The sequence below is a fragment of the Lichtheimia ornata genome (genome assembly GCF_029851405.1).
Source record: "Lichtheimia ornata isolate CBS 291.66 chromosome Unknown scaffold00031, whole genome shotgun sequence".
Taxonomy (NCBI): domain Eukaryota; kingdom Fungi; phylum Mucoromycota; class Mucoromycetes; order Mucorales; family Lichtheimiaceae; genus Lichtheimia; species Lichtheimia ornata.
In genome coordinates, this window is record NW_026695351.1 from 130,425 (window position 1) to 142,472 (window position 12,048).

General features: G+C 43.5%; 7 protein-coding genes across 7 annotated transcripts; 4 read left to right on the forward strand and 3 right to left on the reverse strand.

Moving 5' to 3' along the window:
• Window positions 1-223: 223 nt before the first annotated feature.
• O0I10_006777 (uncharacterized protein) lies at window positions 224-1,950 on the forward strand (the record flags this gene model as incomplete). Its single annotated transcript, XM_058486802.1, has 7 exons — window positions 224-310; window positions 374-439; window positions 516-1,189; window positions 1,259-1,414; window positions 1,495-1,570; window positions 1,625-1,765; window positions 1,837-1,950. The coding sequence occupies 7 exons, from the start codon at window positions 224-226 to the stop codon at window positions 1,948-1,950; spliced, it is 1,314 nt and encodes a 437-aa protein (XP_058342388.1).
• A 697-nt stretch (window positions 1,951-2,647) lies between these two features.
• Window positions 2,648-5,069, forward strand: O0I10_006778 (uncharacterized protein; the record flags this gene model as incomplete). Its single annotated transcript, XM_058486803.1, has 9 exons — window positions 2,648-3,396; window positions 3,466-3,580; window positions 3,638-3,793; window positions 3,862-3,981; window positions 4,056-4,082; window positions 4,153-4,308; window positions 4,385-4,492; window positions 4,563-4,699; window positions 4,766-5,069. The coding sequence occupies 9 exons, from the start codon at window positions 2,648-2,650 to the stop codon at window positions 5,067-5,069; spliced, it is 1,872 nt and encodes a 623-aa protein (XP_058342389.1).
• A 612-nt stretch (window positions 5,070-5,681) lies between these two features.
• On the forward strand, window positions 5,682-6,544 carry O0I10_006779 (uncharacterized protein; the record flags this gene model as incomplete). Its single annotated transcript, XM_058486804.1, has 5 exons — window positions 5,682-5,790; window positions 5,861-5,919; window positions 5,991-6,109; window positions 6,173-6,308; window positions 6,377-6,544. 5 exons carry the CDS (start codon window positions 5,682-5,684, stop codon window positions 6,542-6,544), a joined length of 591 nt encoding a protein of 196 aa, XP_058342390.1.
• A 303-nt stretch (window positions 6,545-6,847) lies between these two features.
• On the reverse strand, window positions 6,848-8,399 carry O0I10_006780 (uncharacterized protein; the record flags this gene model as incomplete). The annotated part of the gene is made up of 7 exons (XM_058486805.1): window positions 6,848-7,044; window positions 7,108-7,275; window positions 7,329-7,428; window positions 7,494-7,570; window positions 7,662-7,908; window positions 7,993-8,090; window positions 8,174-8,399. The coding sequence occupies 7 exons, from the start codon at window positions 8,397-8,399 to the stop codon at window positions 6,848-6,850; spliced, it is 1,113 nt and encodes a 370-aa protein (XP_058342391.1).
• Window positions 8,400-8,867: 468 nt separating this feature from the next.
• Window positions 8,868-10,029, reverse strand: O0I10_006781 (uncharacterized protein; the record flags this gene model as incomplete). Its single annotated transcript, XM_058486806.1, has 3 exons — window positions 8,868-9,277; window positions 9,383-9,710; window positions 9,772-10,029. The coding sequence occupies 3 exons, from the start codon at window positions 10,027-10,029 to the stop codon at window positions 8,868-8,870; spliced, it is 996 nt and encodes a 331-aa protein (XP_058342392.1).
• Window positions 10,030-10,299: 270 nt separating this feature from the next.
• O0I10_006782 (uncharacterized protein) lies at window positions 10,300-10,829 on the reverse strand (the record flags this gene model as incomplete). Its single annotated transcript, XM_058486807.1, has 3 exons — window positions 10,300-10,430; window positions 10,490-10,530; window positions 10,594-10,829. The coding sequence occupies 3 exons, from the start codon at window positions 10,827-10,829 to the stop codon at window positions 10,300-10,302; spliced, it is 408 nt and encodes a 135-aa protein (XP_058342393.1).
• Window positions 10,830-11,099: 270 nt separating this feature from the next.
• O0I10_006783 (uncharacterized protein) lies at window positions 11,100-11,588 on the forward strand (the record flags this gene model as incomplete). The annotated part of the gene is made up of 2 exons (XM_058486808.1): window positions 11,100-11,163; window positions 11,230-11,588. The coding sequence occupies 2 exons, from the start codon at window positions 11,100-11,102 to the stop codon at window positions 11,586-11,588; spliced, it is 423 nt and encodes a 140-aa protein (XP_058342394.1).
• Between the last annotated feature and the right edge of the window lie 460 nt (window positions 11,589-12,048).

Genomic DNA, 12,048 nt, shown 5'->3' on the forward strand with positions numbered 1-12,048 from the left:
AGTAATGGTTCGGTGTTTATTGACGTGATAAATTAGGATGCTATGTATTATGAAAAGGTAGTTCATGCAACAGCATTAACACATTTTGTATATCGTATGATTAATATCCAGAGGTACAAGTTTTTGATTGATCATCATAATTACACACACGTCGCTGCTGTTTTAAAGTGATAAAAATGCCGCTGTCTCCTTCCTTTTTTCGTCTGCTGACAATTGTTGTATCATGGCAACCAACTCCTCACTCGTTGATATTTCCAAGCTCTCTCCCAAGTTTCAAGCTCTTTACGCCAAAGCTAAAGATTTCGTCGAGGTAAATTGGGTGCGTCCATGACCACAATGGGCCATTGCTAATGCTTGTTGCTATGCCAATCAGAATGAGTGCATTCCTGCAGAACCTGTTTTTTATGCCCAACTTGGTCAAGGCGTCAATCGCTGGAAGGTTTGTACAAAAGAGGGGATCCTAATGGATGGATGTTACACATACACACAGGGGTACACTAACCTATGTTACATAGGTTGTACCTCCAGTGATGGAAGAACTCAAGGCCAAAGCACGTGCCCTTGGACTTTGGAACTTGTTTCTTGGACAAGAGTATCCTGAAGGAGCAGGATTGACCAATTTGGAATACGCATTGATTGCCGAACTCACAGGCCGTTCACCGCATTTGGCACCACAAGCCATGAATTGTTCAGCACCCGACACTGGCAACATGGAAGTCTTTGCAAAGTATGGCACGCCAGCACAAAAGGCAAAATGGTTGGCACCTCTCTTGGAGGGCAAGATTCGTTCGGCATTTGCCATGACAGAGCCAGCCGTGGCCTCTTCTGATGCTACCAATATCGAAACCAACATCCGTCGTGAGGGCAATGAATATGTCATTAATGGTCGTAAATGGTGGATTTCGGGTGCAGGTGATCCACGTTGTGCTGTTTATCTCGTTGTCGGCAAAACTGATCCCCATCACAAAAGCATCCACAAGCAACAAAGTCTCGTGATTGTGCCTTCCGATACACCCGGCATTACCGTTTTACGTCCTATGCAAGTGCTTGGCTATGATGATGCACCTGAAGGCCATTGTGAAATCATCTTCCGAGACGTGCGCGTACCTGTTGATAATATCGTCCTTGGTGAAGGACGTGGATTTGAAGTGATGCAAGGTCGTTTGGGACCAGGTCGTATCCATCACTGGTAAGAAAAGAGGATTGTGTATGTATGTTTGTATCTATATCCTTTATCATTGACATCTCGACTACATAGCATGCGATGTATCGGCATGGCAGAGCGCTCGTTGGAGCTTATGATCACTCGAGTAACGGATCCCTCCCGTCGCACCTTTGGAAAGAACCTTTCTGAGCATGGTACCATTGTTCAAGACATTGCCATGTCACGCATTGAAATTGATCAGGCCAGATAGTAAGTATAAAAAAGACATCAACAACCTCCTGCATTAATAACAAAACAACTAAACAATCCCACCCACCCTTTCGGATTAGTTTGGTTCTTGGTGCCGCTCACAAGATCGATCAAGCAAAGGCTAAAGGTGCTATGAAATTGATTAGCATGGCAAAGGTAATAGTAGTATGACCGTTTTTCAATCTTTGAATACTCATGACTCGATATTAGATTGCTACGCCAAGCATGCTTTTGCGTGTCATTGATCGTGCCATGCAAGCTTACGGAGCTGCAGGTTTGTCTCAAGATACCCCACTCGCATTCTTTTATGCTCAGGCACGCACCTTGCGATATGCCGACGGTCCCGATGAGGTAAGCATTTATAGTAGCAACATGCTAAAGTTGCTGTGCGTATATGACTATTGACTTTGGTATTATGATAGGTCCATAAGAACCAGCTTGGCAAAATAGAGTTGCGTCGATCCACAGCCATTGCCAACAAGTTGAAGGATCAAAAAGCCAAGGCTGAGAACTTGATCCTCTCGTCAAAATTGTAGTAGTATTGCTATTGGGACGTCAATGATTCTACCACAAAGTGCAAGCTATGATGTATGTTGTTATCTTTAATAAATCCCTCCCTATGAAAGCCAAGTGTCCGATAATACTACTTGTGATGTGCAATTGCGGATCATTATATAGTAAAGCTGGGTTTATTATGTTTGAAGACATCCTTATTTCACAAGATCTCATGATCGAGATACTACTACGCTTCATAGCCATCTACTTTAGCGCCTTCAATCAAAAGTGACCGGGCTCAGCAGTGCGCGTCATACCTACTCTATGAATTCAAATACCACGTGGGGCGAGTTGCATTGATGGCACCAGTGTCTTGTGAGCAACATCACATGATGAAAACAACATGTCGTACTGTACCTTGGGTGCATTGATGACGGTGGTGGGTATACTTAAGCATTGCATGAGTGAACGTTTTCAGTGCATGGATAATGTGCATAGATGGTGAAAGTGGATATGCATTGTTACACGATACAATGAACATGCTTGTGTACAATGGGATACGATTACTACATCAGGAATATGTGGACGCATGAGATGGAAGAGAATGGGCTGCGTTGGGCGGGCAACTGTATGTGTAACGTAGGGCATGGTGGTGAGCAACTACTAAAACAAATCAGTTGCCGTTCACTTAGCCATTTGTGCCCCTTTCTCCTTTTCCTTTTCTTCTTCTTCTTCGCCATGACCAGCACTTCACAACCATTCCACACTGATCTCTATAGCAACAAAACCAACACATTCCACATTGACCGTCCTGTGGATACCGACTTTATGAAACCTGCTGCTGCTGCCAATGGAACACCGCAATCACTCTATAAGCTTGGGCCCATGGTCGATGACCCTGTGAGCACCACCGACAGCCTTGTTTATGATGGCACTCAAGCTTCATCTGATTTCTCTCCACCAGTAACACCTGTCCCCATCAGGAATCGCTCTCCCTCATCAGACCTTCACACCAAACGTTCGTTTACGACCTCCGTGGTACCTGCCAATATCCCCACGCCATCCTCTCTAGAGGAAGATTTAGAAGAAGACAACTCACAGCTGAAACGACACTCTACACTGCATTCTGTCAAGGAGAGCGATAGCATCCTTAATGAAAGTGGTGGTGGACGATCCCTTGCACGACATCATACAACAGGACATGCCAGCAAAAAGAAGCCAAAACCCGAGATTGGTATCTCTGAAGAGTTTGCAAAGGAACTATCAGCACGACGAAGAGCATTCAAACGACTTTCTCGCCGTCAAGAAGACTTTGATGATGATCGAGTGATGGTCGGCACACGCGTGGATAAGGATCATCGAGACTATGTCCTCATGTACAACATGTTAACGGGTATCCGTATTGCCGTCGGTCGTGTGTCTGCCAAGGCCAATCGCCCTGTCACCGATGAGGATTTTGCTGCTGCGCATAAGCTTGCCTTTAATGTGTAAGTCATTACGAGAGAGAGAGAAATGATGTTGTTATCATCATGAAACTTAGCTTTATCTTGTTCTAGTACGGGTGATGAATTGACGCCAGGAGCCAAATACGACTTTAAATTCAAGGATTACGCCCCATGGGCTTTTCGACAACTTCGTGAACAATTTGGTATCGATCCAGCTGATTATCTGGTAAGCTTTCTTGCGCCCTTTTGCTCTCTCTATCGTGGATCACTAAAAATAGAATAGGTGTCGTTGACAAGCAAGTATATCCTTTCTGAGTTGGGCTCTCCCGGCAAGAGTGGCAGCTTCTTTTATTATTCAAGAGACTATCGTTTCATCATCAAGACCATCCATCATTCTGAACACAAGTATTTGCGTAAAATCCTCAAAGACTACCATGCAGTAAGTGCTTTGGATGCCCTTGTTTGTTGCTCCGATTGGGCTAATCGATTACATGTATTGTGCATTAGCACGTTATGAACAACCCAGATACACTGCTTTGCAGATACTATGGTTTACATCGTGTCAAACAACCTCGAGGACGCAAGATTCACTTTGTTGTCATGGGCAATGTATTCCCGCCAAACAAGGTAAACGATGTGATATATACACAACATGTGATAATATGCCTAAAGTGCTAATGCATCTGGGCGTTTATTTACAGGATATCCACGAGACCTATGATCTCAAGGTAACTTGGCGCATACACACATACACATGGCATTGCATGTTGTCTCACACACACACACATTTGTAATTAGGGATCACTGGTGGGACGATTACTACCAGAAGAAGAAATCAAAAAGTCCAAGAATGCGGTGATGAAGGATCTCAACTTCCAAAAGAACAATCGCAAGCTACAAATGGGACCACAAAAGAGAAAACTTTTTATTGGCCAACTCATGCGTGATGTCAAGGTAAAAAGGAGAAGGGGGGAAGGAGGTTTAATGCAAAAATGACACGCCGTCACTCACTCTCGCATTCATTGAATAGCTCCTTGTACGCCTCAACATTATGGATTACAGCTTACTGATTGGCATTCACAATATGGTGCGTGGCAACAAGGATAACATTCGTGATTCGACTTTGCAATTCTTCCAGGTACAGTATTTCTCTCGCCGCTGCGATCATTACTATATGCGTTACTCACATGGCATCCATTCTTTGTCAGCCGGACACAAAACGTGCTGAGCGTCATGCATCCATGTTAAAGCGACGACAAACCAAAGCACAAGTTGTACGTAAAGCGATCGCACAGACAAATCCAGAGCGTCTTGATTCTTCCAAATTACCAGAGGATCCTCATGAGTAAGTCTTTGATACCCATCCCTTCAATGACGATGTCCCAATGACTTATAATCTCTTGTATAATAGACGTAGAAACTGTATCTTTTATTCGGATGAAGGTGGTTTCCGATCCACTGATGAAGAAGATCGGCCCACATCGGCACTGTACTACATGGGCATCATTGACATCCTCACACCATACGACTCTAAGAAGAAATCCGAGCACTTTTTCAAATCAATGACCCAAGACAAACACGCCATCTCAGCAGTGGAGCCTTTGGAATATGGTAACCGATTCATGGGCTTCATGGCCAAAACGCTCGAATATCACAATGACATTCCTCAAGAATACCAAATGGGTCCCGAACGACGCCATCGTCTCCACTTTTAAAAAGAACCTCTCATATCCCTTCCCAATGCATAGACCTTGTTGTAGTTATATCTTTTATTTGTCTTTTGATCCATGCATCTATAAAAAGAAAAATCTTATTGTTACTGGTGAACAAAATTGTACTTCAAAAGTCATTTCTCATCTTGTTATGCGTATTCTTTTATCCTCATGGGCACTATTAGAGACATCATCCAACATTGCAGCCCTATTTGCGAACAATTAGACCAGCGTGCAATGCTGCTTTTTAGGGAAACCCCGACTTTAGCAAGACCAAGTGCATGGTGGTTCCTGAATGCAAGGTTGACGTAGTATCTTGATAGTAGATGATGCTTTATTATTCCTCTCTCAATATGCAAGCGAATGTATATGAATACCCTATTACAAAAAGGTCAACTTGTATGTGATGGGTGCACTCTAGGCACGTCCTCATTTGAAAGAACAGTGAGCTATTCCTGGTTTTATCATGTTGGTCTAGCCAGGGTGAAGCGGCCGTTGAACATGGCAACGTGGTCGCTATGCGCTCGTGGTAAATCACCCCGCACTATAAGACCACTTTATAAACTGTCAAAGGTCTCGCTCTTCCTCATCTCTCTTTTTCATATCGCACACAATATGAGCTATTTTGATACCTTGAAACTTTCCTACACCAACGTCGATACTTCCAACGGTATCAACACTGAGCAATTTTTGGAGGCCACTGAAGGCGTGGTCAAGTTGTTTGGTACGTAGGCCTTCACACGTTATAGGTTCATAGAGTAATCACTGATTGACTCTGCCGCATTTGAGAATAGACTTGCTCGGCTCAAGTGCTTTCTCGGTTGTCCAAAATGATATGAACGGCAACATTAAGGTATATATAGATTGGTTTACATACATGATTTTGCTGTTGTCGACTTACCAATGCTTTGAATATCTATATAGAAAATCCGTGAAAAGTTGCAGAGCGATGCTGCCACCAACAACACGCTTCAAAACCTCATGGCAGCTGAAGCACCACAAAAGAAACGCGTTGCCACTGAAGGCTTGTTGTGGCTTTCTCGGTAAGTGATACATACTAGGAAATAGAAATCCAAAGGATGCTAATGGATGATGATAATACATAGTGGTTTGGATTTCACGGCTCAAGCTCTTCGTCGCAGCATTGAGAATCCTGAAGAAGAGCTCAACACCTCCTTTACCAAGGCCTATGAAGCCACCCTCAGAAAACATCACAACATGATGGTGCGCCCTGTCTTTGCTGTAAGTATTAAATTGGCCTTGTAGTGAGCTGTAGTACACTGACACTAAATTTACATTCGTAAATCCAGCTTGCCATGAAAGCATGCCCTTACCGCAAGGACTTTTACCAAAAGATTGGCGTGCTCACTGATGCTGCGCTTGAAGTGATGAAGGCTTGGTTGCAGGCTTTGGAAACCATCCTTGCAACCATCAACGCCGTGTTCAAGGAACATCCCGAGTATATCAAGGGCATGTAAAAACAACGGCACATCCTACATACATACAATGAATACCCTCCTCCTCATCGACCATTGAACCCCCGCCCAATAGCATGCTCCTCCTCCATCCCAACGCTTGTATGCATGATCATTCTTTTCAACAAACAAAGAAATACATGTTGATTACTACTCTTTATACGAAATCGTGGCATAAATAGAATTCTTGCCAAAATAGATTTGAAACAAACAAGACGTCGTGTATATGTGTGTGTGAGTGTGTGTTGAGTGTGTGAGCGAGATTGGTATATGTATATAGGATCGGGATGATGCTGGGATTGTTTTCTACAAGGAAGGGAAAATGTTCTTTTTACGACGTTCATACTCGTTGAAACGAAGGATGGCATAGTTGAGATAATCGAAATCAATATCCGAGATGGTGGCCTGAACGAGTGCCCACAAACCCCAATAATAATGAGATGCCAGTGAGAACCCTTCAACTTCTCGGTAGACATGTTCAAGCTCTTGTTGGGATGGTTTGACTAGTACCAGCACATATGAGTATCGATATTGTTGCATTATCTCAAACAATCAAAATCACTCACCTCCATTATACTCTGTCAAGTACCATTCAAACCACTGAAGCTGGAAGTCCTTGGAGGGATACTTTGAATAATCGCAATCAAAGCTTGCAAATTCATTAAAGTGGTTGCCAATGTCAAATCCTCGGAAGGCGTATGAGCCATACTCGTAATCAATGAAGGATGCATCCTCTGTTACCGAGCACATGTTAGCCCATGTCAGCACGTGCAGAGATCATGTTTACCTTTCTCGTCATCAAAAATAATGTTGCCATACAGCAGATCGTTGTGAGAAAACACAACGGGCGAATCAAGTTGCTCAAGGAGTGTGATAAGCTCTTCCATCTATGTAACACAAATGCGTTCCTTGTTAATATCCACATGACCTTGTAGTATTCTATCTCCCTTACCTCTGATCTCATCTTGTGGATATCGAATCGAGAATCAAACAACTTTTGCTTGGTGGGATCATTATACTTGGTAGGCACTAAGGTTGTGGATGATGATGATGATGATGATGATGATGATGATGATGATGATGAGTACAAGAATATCATTGTTTGGATTTAAACCTATACCTTCCAAGATCCATCGACGCAACGTATGCCACAACATTTGCTTGGGCTCACCCTTGTCATCTTGGCCCTGTGGCAGACGAACCTTGTGCCATTTAGCCAACTTTTTCGCGATCCATGATGCTTCTCGTGGGAGTGACAACTGATCTGCCGTGGATACTCGTCCTTTAATGAATCCATACATCAAGCCGTTCCGAAACCGAGCATACAATGGAGGACACAGGCCTTGTGCTGATAAGGTCACGAGATTCTACATACACACAAAGGGGGATATCTCGTGAGTTAGGTCGACACTCTAACACGGATGCCAAGCACACACACAAAACACACTTACGATGATTTCTTGCTTTCGATCAATTAGGATTTCAGAGTCTCTTCCAAATGCTCGAACAAGCACCGAGAAATCGGTTGGTAAATGGGTTACTTTGACCACTACACAATACAACACATTCCCCGCCCATAGATCAGTTTCCAGTCAATAAACCCAGGTATTTGGATCAGCCCTAGTTACATACATTGGTTGGTGATACCATCCTTGCACTGAACAAGCTTGAGATCTTGTCGTTGCCAAGAAGGAAAGATCGTCGAGACAATGGTGAAGGCACCGTCAAAAAGACTTGAGCTGGCGACTTCGTAATCAATAAAAGGAGTTGCTTCAATGAGCTGATTGAGCGATTCGTTTGGTGGAATGTGAGTTGCATCCTCAGTAGTGTGTTGGTATCTCGAGGTGTTGGGTGGCATATCGGGAAGAGGAGGAGGAAGAGGAAGAGAAAGGAAGGAAGGAAAGAAAAATAGCAACTGCTTGAGCCAGCAGCAGAAGATGATACTTGCATGTCGGAGCCTCGAGCTGCTGCTCGTGATGATGATGGAAAAGGCACGCAGCATTCTCACTGGTCCCTGGCTTCTTGCCCTTTGAGACATTGCACCCCTTGTTTGATCGCTACTACCACACCACCAATGCGATTTCACATGACATTCACTATTTGCCAATCTAGTAACACCATCCGTGTACTTGCTGACAACGTTCTTTATACGCAAAAATCCTTTCCTTTATGTGTCGCATCTTGTCATCAAACATGCAGGCGAGGAGGATAAATAATACCATCGCATGCAATTCCCACACACATACACATAACAACAACATACATTAAGAATGAGACTTGTATTTTGTTCATCATGTTGACATTTGAAACGAAGTGTCTAAGGATACTAATATTCTTTGGTATGTGGCACATCAGTGGGCACGTGCTGCTGATGAGGCAGCTGTGTGTGTTGATATGGATGATGTCCACCATAGTAATCATTGTTGTGATAGTCAACTTGATTGGGTAAATGCCTGTCAGAGACCAACATTGCGCCGCCACCACCACCATTGTTATAAACATCATAGCCATTATTATCATAAGCCATTTCGTATTGTGGTTGCTGATTATGAGCTGAAGCTGCCGCACTGTAGTAAGAGTGATGAGGTGCAACCAAAGGTCGAGGACTTGCGTCCAAGGTGGGAGTACCAGAGGCGGTAGGCGTATAATCATGCGTATTCAAAAGAGAGCTTTCGGTAATGGTTTGTCGCATCCGTTGCTTTCGTTTACGTTTCATGCAGCAAAAGACAATGAGCCCTATGTATCGAATAATAAGGGGGAGGAGAAGAAATGGACAAATTAGGATAACATGAGAAGCGAGAGAGAGAGAGAGAGGGGGGAATGGATCATTCATTTACTTGCCAACGATGGATGCAGCGATAACTGCGGTAACTACAGTGCCAGCAATGATAGGGGTTGCACTACTATGCTTGTCATTACTATTATTATTCCCTGAACTTACGCCATCATCTGGCACAGTGGTCGTATAAGGCACAAAAGATGTCAACGTGTACGTATGAACTTTGCCATCATCCATTGTCGACGTTTGGATAACAGCTGATGCGCTAGAAGTCGTCACCGTCTTATGTTGTGTATGCTTTGATTCATCTGTTGGCGTGGGTTTGCCTTGATCGTCTTTTGATGGTTTCGTATCAGGCGTTGGTTCCGGTGCTAACGTCGTCCCTGGTTTCTTTTGAACGCATTAGGGTATCGCTTTATAATGTTTAGGACATCCACGTATATACACTCACATTGTTGTCCTCCTTGTTATCATTAGTAGGGGAATGCGTTGGCTGTGGGGATGGGTGTTCTGATGCTTGAGTGGTGCTTGTATTTGCTTGGCTATCAATTGGTTCTTGGCTATGGCTAGGTGATGGTGGCGAGGATGACACAGGAGGTGGTGGAGGTGGAGGTGGTTGTGATGGGGATGGGTCATTATGATCATTCGATGGCTTATTATTCAACGAAGACACTGGTAAAAGAGATGATAAGAGACCTGAGGAATCCATTAATACAAGAAAGAAGCAAGAGTAAAAGAAAAAGAAGAAGAAAAAAGAAGCAATGAAAGGGGAAAGAATTGAACAATCACACACATATCACATCAAAGAGGACAAAGAGCGATCATGCCTGATTCCAGAAATAGCGTTCACAAGAAGCTCCCTACTCAATCCCAAAAATGAAGTCTATTCTAGTCCTCATCCATTGCTTTTTCAGACACCTCCTCCTCCTTTTCATGTAGCTTGAGTTTTAAGATATCAATACATATATGGATTTTTATTTCATGCGATCTCTTGAATGGCATTGGGTGGAGCACTCCCTTGAACTTCAGTTAATGCACCTTCCAGAATGTATGTGTAAGGCCCCGATTTACGATCCTCAGTCGATTCATAAGCTATCAGCAATTGACATCCTATCATCATGGTCGTGTTAATCCATACCCTCATGTTGTTTGTGTGGACTCTTTCTTACGTGGACAATGGTATCGATATTGCTTTTCATATCCCTCTTTCCTGGAAAAAACGACATCAGCACGTGTTTTGTATTTTTTACGAGAGCTTCGTTCATGACCTCACCTTTGAACAACGACTGTTTGCCCTGGCTCTGCCGTCAGTTTGTATGTACGCTTTGTGTTTGACACAATGATGGCGTTATCCGTGCGTCTCCGAGGTAATATCCGAAGATCGGCGTCGATCACCAAGAGGAATTCTGAACATAGGCAATAGTAGACATGCAATGCACTTCGTTGGTCTTCTTGCTGTACTAAGTGATCGGAGGAAGAGACGATGGATGACGAGACGATCTTTGGCATGGCAACGGTTGAAGGAGGGGGCGGTGTAGCAAAGCGTGTCAAAAGCGGTAGACTAAAGCGGTCAAGTGGTGGTGGTGGTGGTGGTGGTGGGTGCGCTCCTCCAAACCTTGAAAACGGCCTCGGGAAATCTTGGTTACTCGGTTGTGATCCCAATTATACATGGTGTCAACAAAACACATTGCCTTGGATAACGTATATAAAAAGGTACATTGTCATTATCCATGATCGGTATCTTCATCATCTGCAGCATTGCTAAAAAGCTATCTCAATATGGTCCATCATACATCACTTGTCGCCGTTGTTTTGGCATTCTTTATTCGAAACGCTTGGACAGGTAAAGAAACAAGGCACAGGCCATCTTGAGATATGAATAGCTAACCTATTCTCATATACGTATTAGCTCCAGCTGTAGCATCCGTATCTGAAAGCGCTGCATCAAGCAGCAGCAACATGGCACCTATTCTTCATCTTTCTCCAAACCAACTCAGCCAATTCAAGCATGCTGGTATCGATGACATTTTCGACCCTGATTTAATTGCTCAAGTTGAGAACCAAGCCGAGAAGGTAGAAATGACACCTGAGGAAATTGCTGAACAGGAAGAGGCTACAGAACTACTGGTGGATCAAATGGACCAGCAAGCAGCAGCCGAAGATGATGAAGAAGAAGAACAAGAGGAAGAGCAGCCACAAGAGGAACAAGAGGAAGAGGAAACAGCCTCTGAATTAGACATGGAAGAGGAAGAGGATGTTGCCGCTTAGAGATTCTACATGTTGTTGGTTCCCGGTATTGCACAAAGACTTTAGCTGTTCTTCTGTTGAATGTTCTCGATTATGATACAAGTAATAAATAAGATTAGCGTTCTTCGAGTTCTTGGAAGCTATCGATTCTTTAGACTTGGATGGATCTACCTATGATGTACCTTAGAGGCGATTTGAGAAAACATCATGGTAGCAGCTAATATCAAGTTTATTGTTTGTGATTGTAAATCTTGCACGCATCATTGATGTCATTTTCTTTAAAGGGTATTTGTATTTAGGCAATGCGTTTGTTATTGCGTGCGTACAATCTATAGATTTCCTTTAATCCTTGAAGCATGCATTAACTATCCAAGGGAATGTGTACGGCATACAGGAGTCCGCATGAATGTGGAGTGTAAGGCGCGATCCTAATTAGGAAGATTAGAGCGGGTGGATTAGCATCTTTGTCTTTCTTTCCTGC